The following is a 17,876-nucleotide window of genomic DNA, read 5'->3' on the forward strand; positions in this document are numbered from 1 at the left end:
TTAGCCTATCCTCACAATTAGAGAATGAGATTCATATGGGTCACTGGTACAGGCAAGAGATTTTGTCCAAGCCCCTAGCATTGGCTTCTGCTACCTTGATAGCACTCAGGACAATTTTAAGTCATAGCTACTGCTATCCATGCTCCACCCTTGAATATAACACAACTTTCCATCTGATTCACTTACTGCTTTCTTGTAGAGTCCTCTCTTTGGCTATTCCCTCATGTTTCTAAAGTTTGTACCTCCACTTTCATTTTATCCCACACTGGGGATTCTTGATAAAAAGATAAACTCTTAAGCATATAGTGGATTTCTCTCTATTCCAGCATTCTTCTCCCCAGAAACCATTCTTAGAATTTGGAACTGAAAGGGTCCTCAAAAACCTTCTACTCTAACCCTCTGGTTTTAACAGATGAGAGAACTGAAGCCTAGAGATGGGAAGAAGTCTCCCAAAGGTCACATAACTACATGTAGTAGGACCAGGATTTTTCCTAAGTCCTCTGGGCCCAAATATGGTGTTCTTTCCATAATTTTCTCTGCCAATGTGAACTTCCTTAAAAGGAAAGCTCTGGGCTTAGGGTATGTGATGAAGAGCTTTCAAGAAATACTATTAGCAGCAGAGGTATGCTGGTAAATATTTAACAACCAGCTCTCCCAAAACCAGGACACACTTTTCAGTTTCATCTGCATTAGTAACATTTTCTCTGTCACTTCCTATACAAGCAATAAAATAATAAATCAAGCCCTGACTTGTAGCAGTTGCTAATTTCCAAGGTGCCTAATGCCCACACTGAAAAATTAACAATTGGTTGGTGCAAGCCGGTAAAAGCTGGCTCCAGAACACTTCTGGGTAAAGGTTGTAAAATAAGGGGTAACAGCACCTGTCTCCTGGTGTTGCTGGGAAGGAAAAAACGAGATATTTGTAAAGTACATTGTAAATCTTAGAGAGCTATATAAATGCTAGCTATTGTTATTACTGAGAGGAGTGCTTGAATGAGGACAATGCTTCAATTCATCCTCTTTATCAATGACTTATAATGCCATAGAGGGCACCACCTGTAACCTCCCCATGAAGCAACTGCCTTCAAGTACGTACTCCTTAGATTCCTATTAAGCAGCACAACAGGTATCAATGCCTACTCATACCAGAGCTGACAGTGGCCAATGGCCTCTTTTTCTAGGCTGATATTCTCTCTAATACCAGAGAGACTGGGTCATGAAACCACCCCCAGATCTGTTGAGAATGAAAGGAAGGGAGACGGTTACGTGGCACAGTGGATAGAGTACTGGTCCTGTAGTCAGGAGAATCTGAGTTCAAATCCATCCTCAGACACTTAACACTTACTAGCTGTGTGACCTTGGGCAAGTCACTTAACCCCAATTGCCCTGCCTTCCCCACTCCAAAAAAAAAAAAAAGAAATTAAAAGAAGGGGGGAAGGAGGAAGAGACCCAGTCAAGCAAAAGATAACATAATCAGCTCAACTAGGGCGGGTCATGGAGAATAATTCATTTTACATCATAGTATAAGGGAAGAAAAACAGGCTTGAAGTCAAAGATCTGGGCTCAAGTGCTGACTTGGGGGCTGATCAGGTGTATCACCTTGCTCAAGTTACCTTTCTCAGCCTATTTCCTCACCTTTAAAATGGAAATAGTACCTGCATATATTATCTGCTTCACAGAGTTCCTAGAATCTGGGCCAGTACTCTCGTTTTATAGACAAGGAAATTGACAGGGCAGCTAGGTGGTGCAGTGAATAGAGCACTGGCCCTGGAATCAGGAGGACCTGAGATCAAATGCTGCCTCACTTAACACAAAAACTAGCCGTGTGACCTTGGGCAAGTCACTTAACCCCAATTGCCCAGCCTTCCCCCCTCCAAAAAAAAAAAAGCAAAGGAAATTGAGGTCCAGAAAAGTTATGATCAAGATCACCTAATTGTAGTAGTACATAGCAGAGCTAGGATCTTACCGCAAGTCCTCTGACCCCCAAATCCAGTATTCTTTTTCCTATATTATGTTACTGAATAGGAAGAAAATGTTTTGTAATCTATAAAATGTTACATAGATACCCTAAAAGCCATTATTATTTCCTATCTCTGAAAGTTGGACATTGCCCACAGATCCTACTTAAGTTTTGGGTTTTCTGAGGGCTAGTACTATCAGGAGTGATGGATCATAGGATAATAAATAGGAAAGGACTTCACATACCATCTACTACAACTTTTCCTCCCTCTATTTTTAAAGATTAGGAAACGGAGGCCCAAGGGGGTTAAGTGAGTTGCCCAAGCTCACAGAGAAGGCAGGCAGAGGAGGCAGAATTAGATCCCAGGTCCTCTGCCTCCAGAGCCCAGGCACCTTGACCCACTGCTTTCTCAAAGTAAATGCTGATAGCAAGAGGAGACCACAAACATCCTGTCCAGACCACACCAAAAGGATATTTCCATTCAACAATGCTTATGCACGCTCTCCGGATGGGGTTTTTCAGGGTCAGGCACAGCAACGCACGGGGTGGGCGAGTGGCCGTTGTGCTCCCTTGCTTCTTCTGCTTTCCATACTGCTGCCGTTTCCTCTGAGTAGAGCTGGCGGTGGAGATGGTGGCATTGCCAGCACTGCCCATCAGCTTGGCTTGCCGGGCAGCATCGATGGCCGCCTGCCATGAGAGGGCTGCTCCTGGGGTGGGGATGTGCTCGGGAGCAAGCCCGGCCGCGGCATTGGCATTCATGTTGGCATGAGCTGGGCGAGGGCTCCCATAGTTGGAACCTGCAGAAGGAAATTGGAGAGAATAAGGTTACTAAGGGAGAAAAAGAGGAGTGTGGAAAAGGTTCTGGTGCATCAGGTCTCAAGAATTCTTTCAATCGCACAAAATGGAGAGCTAGGGAGAAGAAGGTAGAGAATTGGTAGTTGGGGACACCTGAGTGTGGAGCAATGGAAGAAACTCTGAATTGAGTATTAAAAGACAGGTGCTACTAATTACCAGAGTGATTTTAGGCAAAACCCTTTAGCGGCTGTGTCTAGTTTCTCTATGGTGAAAGGAGAGACTTAAACTAGGCTTTGAAAGGTCCTTCCATCAATACAACTAGGTTTAGATTAATGCAAATAATGAGTCTCCTCAAGTGGTCACATTATTTGAACTTGCACTGCATATTTCCATTTATCTGGAACCAATTACCACATTTTACATAATTATAAATTCAAAAAGTGTAAATTCAAATACATGTCACAATCTCAGGGGATTATTCATGCTACTCAGGACCTAGATGTATGTCAAGGACTTAGGGTTTTTTGAAGGCAGTCAGTTAGTCAGTCAATAAACATTAAACATTCTATCGTGTTCCAGGCACTGTGCTAAGCACTGGGGTTGCAAAGAAAGGCAAAAGGCTATCCCTGCTCTCAAGGACTTCACAGTCTAAAAGGGGAGATGGGTGGCTAGGTGGCACAGTGAATACAGCACTGGTCCTGGAGTCAGGGCTGTGTGACCTCGGAAAAGTCACTTAACCCCAATTGCCCTACCTTCCCCCCTCCGAAAAGTAAAAAAAAAAAAAGAGAGAGAGAGAGAAAGAGAAAATAAAAGGGGAGACAACAACTATGTACAAACAAGCTATTTATAGGATAAGTAAGAAATAATCAACAGAAGGAAGACACATCTTATAGAAGATGGTAATTTAGGAAGATGGAGATAAGGAGAGACAGCATTCCAGGCATAGGGAACTGCCCACAAAAATACCCAGTCAAGAGATGAAGTGTATTGTTTGAGGAACAGTAAAGATGTCACTGTCACTGCATCACAGAGTACTTGGAGGAGACTAAGGGATAAGAAGACCAAAAAGGAAAGGAACAAGAGATTATGAAGGGCCTTGAATGCCAAAGATAGGATTTTCTGTTTGATCCTAGAAGTGATAAGGAGCCATTGAAGTTTTGTTTTTTTTTACATATATTTATTTTTTGCTTTTTAGAAGGGGGAGGGCAGGGTAATTGGGGTTAAGTGACTTGCCCAAGGTCACATGGCTAGTAAGTGTTAAGTGTCTGAGGCCAGATTTGAACTCAGGTCCTCCTGACTCCAGGGCCAGTGCTCTATTCACTGCACCACCTAGCTTTCCCCAGGAGCCACTGAAGTTTATTGAGTGAGGGGAATGAGGAAGTCTGGCCTGTGCTGCTTTGGGAAGATAACTTGGATATCTCAGTGGAGGATAACCTGGAGGGAAGAGATTTGTGGCAGGAGACCAAACAGCAGGCTATTGCAATAGTCAGGAATGAGTGGGTGATGGCTTGCATCAGGTAGTGGCAGTGGCAGAGAAGAGAAGAGGGCATATTCAAGAGATGCTGCAAAGGTGGAATGTACAGGCTTTGGCAGCAGATTGGACATGGTGGGGTGAGATGAAGAGTGGAGAAAGGTACCTCGGTTGTAAGCCTGAGGGACTAGGAGGAGAGAAGTACCTTCAACAGTAATAAGGAAGCTGGAAGGAAGGAGAGGTTTGGGGGAAAGATAATGAGTTCAGTTTTGGACATGTTGAGTTTAAGATGTCTATAGGACATTCAGTTTGAGAGGGCTAGTAGATAGTTGGAGATGTCAAAATAGAGGTCAGGGTTGGATAAGAAGATTTGAGAATTATCAGCGTAGATATGATTGAATTCAGCTGGTGAGATCACCAAGTGAAATAGCATAGAAGCAGAAGGGAAGAAGGCCCAGGACAGAGCCCCATGGTTGGTATATATGACCTGGATGAAGGTCCACCAAAGGAGACAGAGAAAGTGGTCAAATAAATAGAAGAACCAGGAGAGAGTGGTGCACTAAAAACCTAGAGAGGAGACAGAATCAAGGAGAAATCAAGGAAGTGATTGACAGTGCCAAGGGCTGCAGAGAAGGCAAGAGGATAGGACTGAGAAAAGGTCATTAGGATTTGATAATTAAGGGATTATTATTAACTTTGGAGAGAGCAGTTTCAGTTGAATGATATGGTCTGAAGCCAGACTACAGGAAGTCAAAGAAGAGAGTTAGAGGAAAGGAAGTGAAGGCACCTATCTATGGCCTTCTTGAGGAGTTTTGCCACAAATGGGAGGAGAGAAATGGGACAAACAGCTGGGATGGATGAGGGGTTTTGAGGATGGATGAGACATTAGCATGTCAGTAGGCAGTATGGAATGAACCAACAGACATGGAGAGACTGAAAATTATTGAGAATATGGCAATGATATAGGGGACAATCTCTGGAGAAGATGGGTTGTGCAATGTACAGAGGTTTGCCTTGGCGAGGAGAAAAGACCCCTTTTCATGAATCACATGAGTAAGTATACAACATGGAGGCCATTTATGTGCAAGTTAGAGAGAAACCTCCCTTCTCACCACTAGACCTTGTAAAAAGTTCTTCAGTTTTCAAACTGAGAGGCTCTCTGAGACCAGCCTACTCATATTATTCCTTTCCAACTGTTCCATTATCTAACCAAAATGTACAACTCTGTGTACCCAAACACACTCTGTCCTTTCCTGCCTCCATACTTCACTTATATTGTGCTTGGAATGCCTTCTCTCCCCCTTTGCACTTGCTGAATTCCTACCCAGCCTTGCAAGTGCATTGTTAATTCCTCCAAAAAGCTTCTTCTTAGACCCCATCAAGAATGCCTTCTCCACTCAGACCTCATGTTGCATGTCATTTTATACCTAATACTTCTATATGTGTTTTGTCTAAGGGATAATATCCCAACCATTCTTTACCATCTGAAGGGATGGTATCCAAACTTAGTATCCATCAAAAATGTTTACTCTGCCATTTTTCTTACTGTTTGTGCTTTCACTATTATCTTCAATTTGTGGTTTAACTTTACAAGAATCTTTTTCAGCCACTTGTTTATTTTAACAGGGCTAGTTTAGTTAAAACTAATATTATAATCTGTAAATCCACTTAACTGGGCACATGTAAACTTTAATATGCTTAAAACAAACAAAGAAGTGAGCGTGTCACTGTCAACCTCTCAAGTTGTAGAATTACCACTGGTCCCTTAGGATACCTCATGTGATTCAAGACTGCCTGACGTCTGGGGGTGCCAAATGCTAATCTAAATATTAAATCAGAATAAAGCTTAATTTTGTCTTGGTTTTTTTTTTAGATGAGATAAATATAAGTACCTACGCAATATTCTGAATACAGCAGGTACTTAATTAATGCCTATTGAATTTGGATCAATGAACTCTTCATAGCGCCCAGAAGTTTGCTGGAAGAGTCAAACTTAGAACTCACAGTTCTTCGGATTCTGTAGGATCATTCAACCACCTTCCCTCCCCAAATGAGTGAATTTTCAGTGCTCTCTGTTATGGCACATATCAAGGATCCCATATATACAGAAGGGATAACAGCTTCATAAGCAGAAGAACATTTCAGCTCCTTGCTATTAAATGGGGGTACATCTGTCAGCTCCTTACTGCTATAACCTCTCCCCACACTCTCTTCTCCTCTTGATAGCTCTGCTTAGGTCACTACTCCTTAGCTTAGAGCAGTCATCTCTAAAAGTTTTGATGATGTTCCCCCTGGTAAAAAATAAAATAAAATAAAATAATCTGAGCATCCACCCCAAATACAGTTATATTTACAAATGATACATACATGCCACTCCATGAATGCAAAAATGATGAGATCAAGACCAAATAAACAATACTTTACATTTTTACTTAATTTTATCAATGGTACAATAAATTGCAGTGGCTAGATGGTGCAATAGATAGAATGCTGAGCTTGGAGTCAGGAAGACTTATTTTCCTAAGTTCAAATGTGTGACCCTGGACAAGTCATTTAACACTGTTTGTCTCAGTTCCTCATCTGTAAAAATGAGTTGGAGAAGGAAATGACAAACCACTCCAGTATCTCTGCCAAGAAAACCCCAAGTGGGGTCACAGAGAATCAGACATGACTGAAAAAATAACTTAGCCACAACTATTACAATTGTACCATGAATGCTACAATTGTACAATCTTTGGGCTTTCACTAAAAGTAAAAGTTAAGTGACTTGCCTGTGGTGACAAACCTAGAATTGAAATCAATTTTTATTCCAATTTCAACATTCTTTTATGTAGCTATTAGTCTAGCTATAGATATTGATACAGACATAAATATAGATCAATCAATAATAATTATTTATTAAGCACCTACTTTATGCCAGGCACTGAGCTAAGGGCTAGCGAGACAAAAAGACATAAAAGATAGTCCCTGCCCTCAAGGAACTTATAATCTAATGATATATAAATATACATATATAGCCATAATCTATGTTTTTGTTTAAAATCAGAAATATCAATATCCATGTGCTGATATGGAATACTAATTTAAAAAATTAATGAGACCAATGTGAATTGAATAAATTTTTTTTTTGGAGGGTGGAAGGCAAGGCAATTGGGATTAAGTGATTTACCCAAGGTCACACAGACAGTAAGTGTGTCAAGTGTTTGAGGCCGCATTTGAACTCAGATCCTCCTGACTCCAGGGCTGTTGCTCTATTCACTGTGCCACCTAGCTGCCTGTGATAGTAATGGAATATAAAGATCCCCCTGTATTGGCTTGGTTTTCAAATTGATTGTGTTGAAACCCAGAGCTGGTTAATCCCACCTGTGGGATGGACTTGTTGATGTGAAAAGAGAGTCCTGAATTGGGAGGAGCTGGTGACGTAGATTTGGAGAGACAAGAGAGAGGCAGAAGAACTTTTTGGAAGCAGCACCCTCGTGGAGGCAGAGAGAGACTGAGAGGATTGCTGAGGGCCACTTTGAATTGCCCTGGACTTTTGAGACCTGCCCCCGGAGCTGCCAAGGACTGAGGAGACATGGCTGTTTTGCTGGTACTTTGTCTGTCTGTTTTGATGTTGTTTTGCCAGATTTGTCCACTGGTGAAAGACAGTCCTTTTGTTGAAGAAGTCCTGGAACCTGGCTGTTGGCTAAGAGCTCCTGAGACTGTCCTGCAAACAGAGAGTGAATACTGTCCACTGGTGAAGGACAGTGCTGTTGTTGCAGGGGTCTGGGAACCTTTCTGTTGGTTCAGAGCTACTGAGATTGTCCTGCAGACAGAGAATGAATACTGTCCACTGGTGAAGGGCAGTGCTGTTGTTGCAGGGGTCTGGGAAACTTTCTGTTGGTTCAGAAGCCCTGAAGAAGGATTTTCTTGTTGTATGTTTACAGAAATCCTGGGAGAGGGTTTTGCTAATGTTTTCAGGGGTTCTAGGACTGTTCTGCAGACAGAGGATGAATTAATGAAGAGACTGGCAATGTATCTTGTGGCCTTGCTAAGCCTTGTCTCCCCAGGAACTAAGATTGCTGAGAACTTGCCTCCCGGGTCAAGATGAAGAAAAGACCTCCATTTGGGTATTAAGTGCTGTGCTTAAACTTGATGTAACTCTGGGGTAGATTCAATTGTGATCCAGGGGTAGGGAACTTTTGACCTTTTTGTGTTCTATGGTTGAACAAATGAATGTACTTTACTTATGTTTGGAAACTAATCTCCATTTGAGAAGAGGGGTTTTGTGATGGACTAAATGAAGGTACAGCCTAGGGGCAGAGTAGTATTTAGAACAGGGACTTTGTAATTGATTGAATGAATGTAAGGTCCTGGGGTGGGGTAGTACTTGGAGATTATTTAATCACACTTAGTAAATGCTGTATTTTGAATGATGTCATGTTTTGATCTTCTCTGTTCTTGGATTGTCGCTGAGTAAAATGGAGAGCACCTATGCTGGTATTTTGAACCTTGGGAAGTTGCCTTTCCTTGGCATGACATTACACTGCCCACATTATTTTTTTTTAATCTTGGTTTAATACTTTGTGATACAGCAATGTGAACATCTGGTTTTAAGTCCAGATTATTCTGATTCTTGGTTTTGACGTCTGGAAAAACTGCAAAATGAAACCTTACACAGATACATAGAATCAGACAAAAGTCTATTGACGTCCCAACTAAATTATGGTATTCATTTTTCAACCCCACCTACCAACTGTATAAAGGTTTGTATTGAAATTCAGCCAGTAAATTTCCATATTCCCTGATATCAATCAACTGTTCTTGCAAACTAATTGGAAGGTATTGCATTTTCATATTTTTAATAAATGTGTTCAAAATTCACTAAAATTCTTTACTTGGAAGATTTTGAAACACATTAGGAGATGCTGTTTGTAAGTGGGTCAAGTTTGCAGACTTGTATACCTGCACAGGTGACAGCACATCATTTTGGCAACAAAAGATTAATTCTTAAGTCTCTTGTGAATCATAATGGCTCCATGCTATCATCAGTTACTATCTCAAGGCACATTATATACTTAGAGCAAGGTTAATCATTAGTAATAGTAGATATAAATCCTTATTTCAAATCTTGATAATTTCAATTTTTTGCCAACTTCTTGTCAAATTTGATTAGATCATCATTTTTACCTTGTAAACTGATTAAGTTTGTACTAGGAGCAGACTGGTTGTCAACTCTGCCATTTTCATTTTCTTTGCTTATGTTCCTATTATTAGTATTATTTTCAATTTTTGGTTTAACTTTGCAAGAATCTTTTTTAAGCGTTTTTGTTTATTTTGTGAGAGCCAGTTGAAAACTAATAATATAAGCTGTAAATCCACATAACTGGGGACATGTAAACCATTGTAACATGTAATACATTGTAATATTCTTAAAACAAACAAACAAGGTTTCACTGTCAACTCCTCTGAGTGGTGGAATTCCTACTCTCCCCTTACACTTTATATGTAATATGTGACTTTCTGATATATGATAGTGTCAGTGTCAATCCAAATATTAAATAGCAACATAAAGCTTAATTTCTGCCTCTTTTTTTAGATTTAAAAATACATAAATGGGGGGTGGCTAGGTGGCACAGTGAATAGAGCATTGTCCTTGAGTCAGGAGGACCTGAGTTCAAATCCAGCCTCAGACACTTACACTTACTAGCCATGTGACCTTGGGCAAGTCATTTAACCCCAATTGCCCTGCCTTTCCCCCCTGCAAAAACCAAATATATATGTGTGTGTGTGTGTATATATATATATGCAGTTTTTTCTGTACCCCAAAAAGATCATCTGGGTCTCTCCCTAGAGTGAACACACCCCACTTTGGAGCCACTAACTTAGTAGATAAACCTGTAGTTGATAGGGACTATCCCTGTTCAAATTAATTTATATCGTGCCTAGAACAAAGTCATGCTTTTAACTAGTGATAGAAACCTCCTTCCCCATTCCTTTGATTTTAGAACAAGAGGATGCCAATGCTGAGTTCAACCCTGAAACCACAGTCACTTTGAGACCTCCTTTGTGGAAATGTCTACCATTCTGCTGCCTAAGAGAGTACACCAGTATTAGACATTTGACATCAGCCTATTATGATAAAATTCCCTGCCGCTGACACTCTCTCCTCCTCCCTCCCAAGATACTACAAGTGATATGGTATCATCTGAGATATATTTTCTGAGAAGCAGTACTGTCCATAAAAACCTGTGGACAAGACTCCTGCTCATACCTCAGAAGACTACAAAAGAAAAGAAGAAACTGGACACCAGGACCCAGTTCACTGAAGCATTTGGACCCCTTTCTGGGCTTCCCTAGCTTTTTTTATTATTTTTAGAAATTTTTTCTATTTATTTAAAACTTAAGGACAAAATGAGAAAAGAAAAAAAAACATTGCCATGTATACAGCAGAACATAGAGAGGATTCAATCTAAAACAATAAATTTCCATTTCAAGAAAACCTATATAATAAATACTACACATTGTTTTTAGAGCTACCTAGTTTTTCTTTGCTTCCACATGGGTTTTCTTTTGTTCACTGTTGTGCAATGTTTATTTTTTTTCCCTTCTCCCACCGCTCTCCCTAAAGAAGGCTATAATTAACCATGGAGATATCTATCTAGATACACAAAACATATACACATAGATATATACATAGGTATCTATAGACATATACATATACACACTCATACACATGTATGTAAGACTATACTATGCTTATTTCCACTTGTCATGTTTCTCTGAAGGTGGGTAGCATCTTCCAAGTCCAAGTTCAACCAGTGTATCATTTCTTATACCGCAGCAATATTCCAACCCAATCATATCCCATCTGAGAGATTGTCTATGAAAGTTTTTTTTCCCCCAGTTTTCTACATTCCTTCTATTCTTGGGCACATAGGTTTTATTTATAAAAGAAAATTTTAATTTAAAATGATCAAAATTATCGATTTTAAACTTCAACAATGCTCTCACCTTATAATATAGTTTAAGGTTTGACACTACTAAATCTGTTTCCTTTACATCTTTCTTCCCTGGTTCCTGACCTTTTGTTCTTTCAAATTAACTTTGCTATTTTTTTTCTAACTCAGTAAGATAATTTTTTTAGTAATTCAATTGCAATGGCATTAAATAAATAGATTAGTTAGGTAAAATTGTCATTTTTATTACATTAACTTTACCTACCCATGAACAATAAATATTACTTCAATTATTTGGGTCTGATTTTATTTGTATAAAAAGTATTTTATGTTTATGTAGCTATTGTTTATGTTTTGGCAAGTATATACTCAGATATTTCATACTATCTAGTTATTTTAAATGGTATAAAACAATATTGAATAATATTACTGACACATAGTATGTTTTGCCTATTTTTCTCTTTTGACTAAATCTATTTTAGCTTTAACTTTGTCTGAAACTATGATTATTACCCCTGCTTTTTTTTACATAATAAATTCTACTTCTGACCTTTATTTTATCTTTGTGTATATCTCTCATTTTTAAAGCATTTCCTGAAAGCAATATATTGTTCAACTCAAAATTTTAATCTGCTATCAGTTTCCATTTTATGGGTAAATTCATCCCATTCACATTCTAAGCTATAATTACTTGGGCATTTTCCTCCTTCCTACTTTTCCTTACTATCATTATCTTCCTATCCCTATCCCTCCTCACTCCTCTGTTTTACTCTATTCATGACCTTGTTCCCCTATTCCTTAATCTACCCATTACTCCAAGAGTTCATCCCTTATCCTCTCCCTCTGCCCTATATCCCTTACCCTCTTATTTCTTTCTGAATTTAGAAGACTTTGATACACACACATCTATGTATATATGATGGAAGGGGGTAATGTATGTATATGTTATTTCCTCTCTAACCCATTCCCAATGACAGTAACTATCCATCCTCCCCCTGCTAGTTTCTTTGGTATCAATTTTTCCTTTTATACCTCATTTGTATGAGGTGATCACTCCTTTTTATCTCTCTCCCTGCACAGTTTTATTATTTTAGAACCACGCCATAATACTCAGTTCAGGCCACACTTTTCTTTCAAACTACCCAAATAATGATGACATTCATAAAAATATCAGTACTATTTTCACATATAAAAAGTAAACAATTTTACCTTATTGACTCCCTTATGATTGGTCTTTAATGTTTACCTTATATTTCTCCTGGATCTTATATGTCAATTTTTCTCTTAAAAGTTTCTCTTTAAAATTCTGTATTGAAAATAATTTCTCTTAAAAATGCTGATTTTGTCACAAATGCCTGAAAGTCTTTTGATCCATTAAATGTCCATTTTTCTTCCATTCAGGATTTCACTTAACTTTTGCTGGGTAAGTTACCTTTGATCATAACCCCAGTTCTTTTGCTCTACAAAATATAGTATTCTAAGACCTGTGCTCCTTCAACATAGTAGCTTCTAGGTCTTGTGTAATCCTTATTGTAGTTCCATGATATTTAAACTTTTTTTTCTTGTTGCTTCTGATATTTTTTTCTTTAACCTGGGAGCTTTGAGACTTGGCTATGATACTCCTGTGAGTTTTCCTCCTGGGATCTCTTCCAAGTGGTGATCAGCAGATTTTTTTATTTCTGCTTTGCCTTTTTGTTTTACATTTTCAGGACAATTTTCCTTGATAATTTCTTGTAATATTGTATCAAGGTCTTTTTTCTAATCATAATTTCCAGGTAGTACAACTAATCAGATTATTTCTCCTCAATCTCTTCTCCATATCAGTTGTTTTTCTGATGAGATGCTTTACATTGTCCTCTATTTTTTCATTCTTTTGATTTTGTTTTATTATTTTGTCATTAGCTTCCCTTTGCCCAATTCTACCTTTCAAGGAATTATTTTCCCCCTTAAGTTTTTGATTCTCTATTTAAAATTGATTGACTTTTAAAATTTTTTCTTCATATTCTTGAATTGCTCTTTTTTTCTAATTTTTCCTCAATCTCCCTTATTTGATTTTTAAAGTCCTTTTTAAGTTCTTCCAAGAATTCTTTTTGTGCTTGGGACCATTTGACTTTTCTCATTTAAAAAAAAGGAGTGGCTTTTTTTTTGGAGGGCAGAAGGCAAGGCAATCCAGGTTAAGTGACTTGCCCAAGGTCACACAGTTGTCAAGTGTCTAAGGCCAGATTTTAACTCAGGTTCTCCTGACTTCAGAACTAGTGCTCTATTCACTGTGCCACCTAGCTGCCCCAGGAGTGTTTTTTTAGCTCCATTATCTTCCTCTGAATATGAACCCAGATCTTTTCTATCCCCATAGTAGCTATCTATGGTTGGGTTCTTCTTCCTTGGCTCACTCATTTTTATTTTTGTCTAATTTTGTTCTTAACAGCTATTAGTGTAATCAAGTTGTAGTCCTGGGGTATGGGGAATAATGCCCTAAGCTTCAGGTCCTTCTTACTGTTATTTTCTGAAGTCTGTCCGAGGGCTCAACCTTGGGCTCTCCTCTCCACTCCTAAGCTATTGCTAGGTCCCCCAGCTACCCTGTCCTGCAAATGATCCTGCTCCCTGCAGTCCCTCTGGTGACTACAAACTACATCTGTCCTCTCTGCCCTGGAACTGAAACCGGGGACTCTGCTCTCCTGCAAGTGCCCACAGCCAACAGGGTCCCCACTACTCTGCCAAGTGTGTGCCAGCTCCTTCTCCCCCTCAGCAACAGGCCAGCCCAGGATGAAGTCTGGCACTTTCTGCACTCTGTACAATCTCTGTATTAATCTAATGTAAACTCATATGAACAAAACAGCTTATTCCAGACACTATCATCTTGCCCTTAGCGTTTAATACCTTGGGTCCTAAGACCTGAGACTATACACAACACTGAGAGTCGACTGACCTCAAAATGGCACCAACGGTCAGAGGCTCCAAGACAACATTATTAGCAGTAGAATTGGAGTAAGATTGGTGGCAGTACACAGAGCGGGGAAGTGTGCTGGTAAAACATCTCTCCCTGGGCTTCAGATTCTACCTGTGTCACCTCTAGTGACCCACTGCCCAGGACAGTCGTGACATTGTCATTGAGAGTAGTCTTGGTCATTCCTAGAATGGCTTCCTTTGTGCTCTTCCAAGAGAGAATCACAGTATGCAGGACGTGCCCCATCTCACCCCACTTCCCAAACCTTTCAGTCAGGCAAAATTTGACTTAAACAAACATTGAGGCTGATCCTGAGGAGAAAAGGAAGAGAGGAGACACAGGACAAAATATAGCCCGAGAGGACAATGAGTAAGGAGGGTGGCAGCGCCGTTGCCGGGAAACCAGCTCTTCTCTGTTCAAACAGTAGTACCTCAGGTCTTTCTCAGCACCACATGGCCAGCCCCTTTTCTTCCTGTAGGTGCCTCTCATGTAATTTCAGCCACCTGGTTCCCTTCAAAGCCTGGGATGATCTCCCAGTTTGTTGAGGGATGGCTTTGGCCATGTGTCTCCCCATGCCTCACCAAAAAAAAAAAAAAAAATGACATTAGCTCTGCTTTTCTTCCCCAGCTAGCACAACTCTTTGCCTGGGCAGCCCAGGATGAATCACGTTAACTCTAAACTCTAACATCAATAGCGTACAATGCTTAACATCGAGAGGCGCAGAAGGGCCTGGAGTCACTATCATTGTCTTTGCCCTGGCCCTAGTAGGTTGATACTGAATATTTAAAAAAAAGAACGAAACATCTCCTCCCAAAACTGTGTCCTCACCCCCTTCTAGGTTTGAGACCTCTTAGTATGTAAACTCCTCTGGAGAGTACACTTAGAAGAGTAGATTTGAAATAACAAACAATAGTAATGACAATCATTGTGTTTTTCACGCACCTGAGGCTCACCAGCTGCCTTATTAGCTAGCAAGCATGAACACCTCCATTTTACACATGGGAAAACAAAGACAGAAGCTGCATGACTCACCAAAGGTCACAGAGCGAGTGAGACAATAAAGAATTATGCATAGAACAGGGAACCCAGAGCAAAGTGGTAGAATATACTTCCTCCTCCACAGGACAGATTACACAACACACACACATGTCTACTACCCACCTCACAGGGGCTTCCTGCCTCACAGGGCTGTTGTGAAGGGAAATGCCTTGAAAACATTAAAGCACTACAGAAATGTGAACTCATATTGTTTTTATACACAGATACACACACACCCTCTACTAAGCTTTCAAGAACAGAAGGCTGGAAATATTGCATTGCTAGCACAGAGATCTCATGTTAGGTTTAATATATATGCAAAAAGCTGCCTTAATCCAATGATCCTACAAACCTTTACTAACAATCCTTTGTTAACTCTCCTGTCACCACTAGTATGTAGATATAATGTTATGGCCTCCATCTCCTCTATATATGATGGTCATTTTTAATGCTTGTTTTGAAGAAAATTAAGTATATTTTTGTTTTGGGGTTTCTTTTTTGGAAGGGGAAAAGCAAGGCAATTGGGGTTAAGTGACTTGCCCAAGGTCACACAGCTAGTAAGTGTCAAGTGTCTGAGGCAGGATTTGAACTAAGGTCCTCCTGACTCCAGAGCCAGTGCTCTATTCACTGTGCCACCTAGTTGCCTCATAAAGTATATTTTTACTTGCAAAATGTGTGTCTTTTCGTCAAAACAAAGTACTAATTTTTGCTTGGAAAACTATGGTGATCATATTAACATAATGTAATCATGAGACCAAAGAGGATTTAAACCTCTAGTTCACATAATAAACATCAGTTCTAATTTCTTGGTTTGACAAGTGGTACAACTTCTTCTTCCTAGGCACCCCCTCCAGCATATAACCAAATATGTCAGATGGTATTTTTATTTCTGAACTGAAGTTTCCTCTTCCTTCACATACTATCTATGGCATCTTTTTTCACAACCTTTTCACAACTACCAATCAAAAATTCATCAGCCCCTAATATAGTCCCTTAAGAATATTCTCTTTGCGGGGGGGGGGAGAGAAGAAGAGGAAAGGGAAGAAAATTTAAAACTCCAAATCTTATGGAAATGAATATTGAAAACTAAAATTTAATTAATTAATTAGATTTTTTTTAAAAAGAATATTCTCTTCATACCCTGGCCTTCATACTCTTTCCAGGCCCATCCCTTAATCCTGATTCTTCAACTGCACAATGCAATCCCAAGGAACCCAAAAGGTCCTAGGAGCTTTTAGACTCTGCTGAATTTGGGGGTTGACGTGAGGACACATAAGAGATCGTCCATCTAGGCTCATTGAGTATTTATAGTAAGGACCCCAAGGATTAACAGAAATGAGATGTTTAGTCTCAATCCTCTCACAATTTCTCATTTTCCTCACTTGTAAAATGAAGGGATTGGGATAGATACTCTCTGAAACCCTTTCCAGTTCTATGATCCTTGCTTAATTCTATTCAATGAGTATCTATAAGCCAAGTGTGAGGTAGGCCCTGGTAATACAAAGACAAAAACAAAAACAAAAATGCACCCAAAGACCTTACATTCTACTTTGGGCAAAAGAGAACAACATATATACTGACAGGTAAATTCAAAGTATATACAATACATACAACATTATTTCAGCAAGGAGAGAGAAGCACTATGAATGGGAAGAGGAGGGAAGGAGGGAAAGAAAAGGCTTATTGTAGAAATTGGCATTTGAACTGAATCCTGCAGGGAGCTAAGGAAGGGGATAAAGGTGATCCTTAATTCCAGCCCAAGAGCTCCAGCAACACCACCACCCTATCCTACCCCACACCACTGGCCCTGCTTTCTGCATGGCGTCTGCAGCCATGATCAAGTGGAACAGCTTGTACAGGAGTGTTCACCACCCCCACCGCTAATCACTGACCAGTTCAGTTCATTTTTCAGCATTCAACACTTTGTCACTCCATTTGGGTTTGGGGCTTTTGGGTTCTTTTTTTACCAAAGATACTGGGATGTTTTTGCCATATCCCTCTCTGGCTCATTTTATAGATGAGGAACTGAGGCAAAACAGGGTTAAGTGACTTGCCCAGGGTCACACAGCTAATAAGTATCTGAGGTCAGATTTGAACTCAAGAAAATGAGTCTTCCTGATTCCAGGCCCAGCACCCTTATCCACTGTGCCACCAGCTGACCCAGTCACTGACCAACTGCCATCAATAGACAAATAAGTCTCAGAACCCTAGAAGTAACAGCACCTCCAGAAAAATTGATCTTCTTCCATCTCAGGCCCTGTGGCTGTCATCCAGGGAAGCTTCCCCTGTGAAGAAGAGACAAAGCAGCCCTACCATCTGCCAACCACAAGGCAGGCACGTCAGCTTATCCAAAGAAGCAAGAGAGATAGGACTGGCATGTACCAGGTGGGTCAAACCACCTCCATTACTCCTCAGAGCCCATTGGAGACAACCCATGAGGCTGATCCCAAGAGCCCCCAAACTTCCCCACCACCCCAGACCACTCTCCCTCCTTCTAGCACAGACCCATCATCCAGAGAATCAACCCTTGAGGAGCTGCAGCCTCCCAAGTGCTTCTGCAGATGATGCAGTGACAGGTACCGAAAATGGTGCTGTCGGATGGTTCAGTATCATAAAAGGAAATTTTGTTATTAGTGGAAATAACATTAAAGAAGAGGCAGGACCAACTACTTTCAAAGGACCATAGGGCTTTCCATTTGACTTACAGGTAAAACTTTGCATGTGTGCTGT

At 40.1% G+C, this 17,876-nt stretch overlaps 2 protein-coding genes across 2 annotated transcripts in view; one reads left to right on the plus strand and one right to left on the minus strand.

Moving 5' to 3' along the window:
• The window catches only part of CACNA1C (calcium voltage-gated channel subunit alpha1 C), an 879,081-nt gene that overhangs the window by 791,319 nt on the left and 69,886 nt on the right, over window positions 1-17,876 (minus strand). The window contains exon 2 of the mRNA XM_069094317.1: window positions 2,434-2,757. Coding sequence (XP_068950418.1) covers window positions 2,434-2,757 — 324 coding nt within the window. The remainder of the gene's footprint in view (window positions 1-2,433; window positions 2,758-17,876) is intronic.
• Window positions 1-17,876, plus strand: part of DCP1B (decapping mRNA 1B) — a 316,409-nt gene that overhangs the window by 37,132 nt on the left and 261,401 nt on the right. The gene's annotated exons all lie outside the window — the stretch shown is intronic.

Source organism: Petaurus breviceps, unplaced genomic scaffold (genome assembly GCF_028583685.1).
Source record: "Petaurus breviceps papuanus isolate PSGF00001 unplaced genomic scaffold, PetGlider_PUasm1.0 216, whole genome shotgun sequence".
NCBI classification, from domain to species: domain Eukaryota; kingdom Metazoa; phylum Chordata; class Mammalia; order Diprotodontia; family Petauridae; genus Petaurus; species Petaurus breviceps.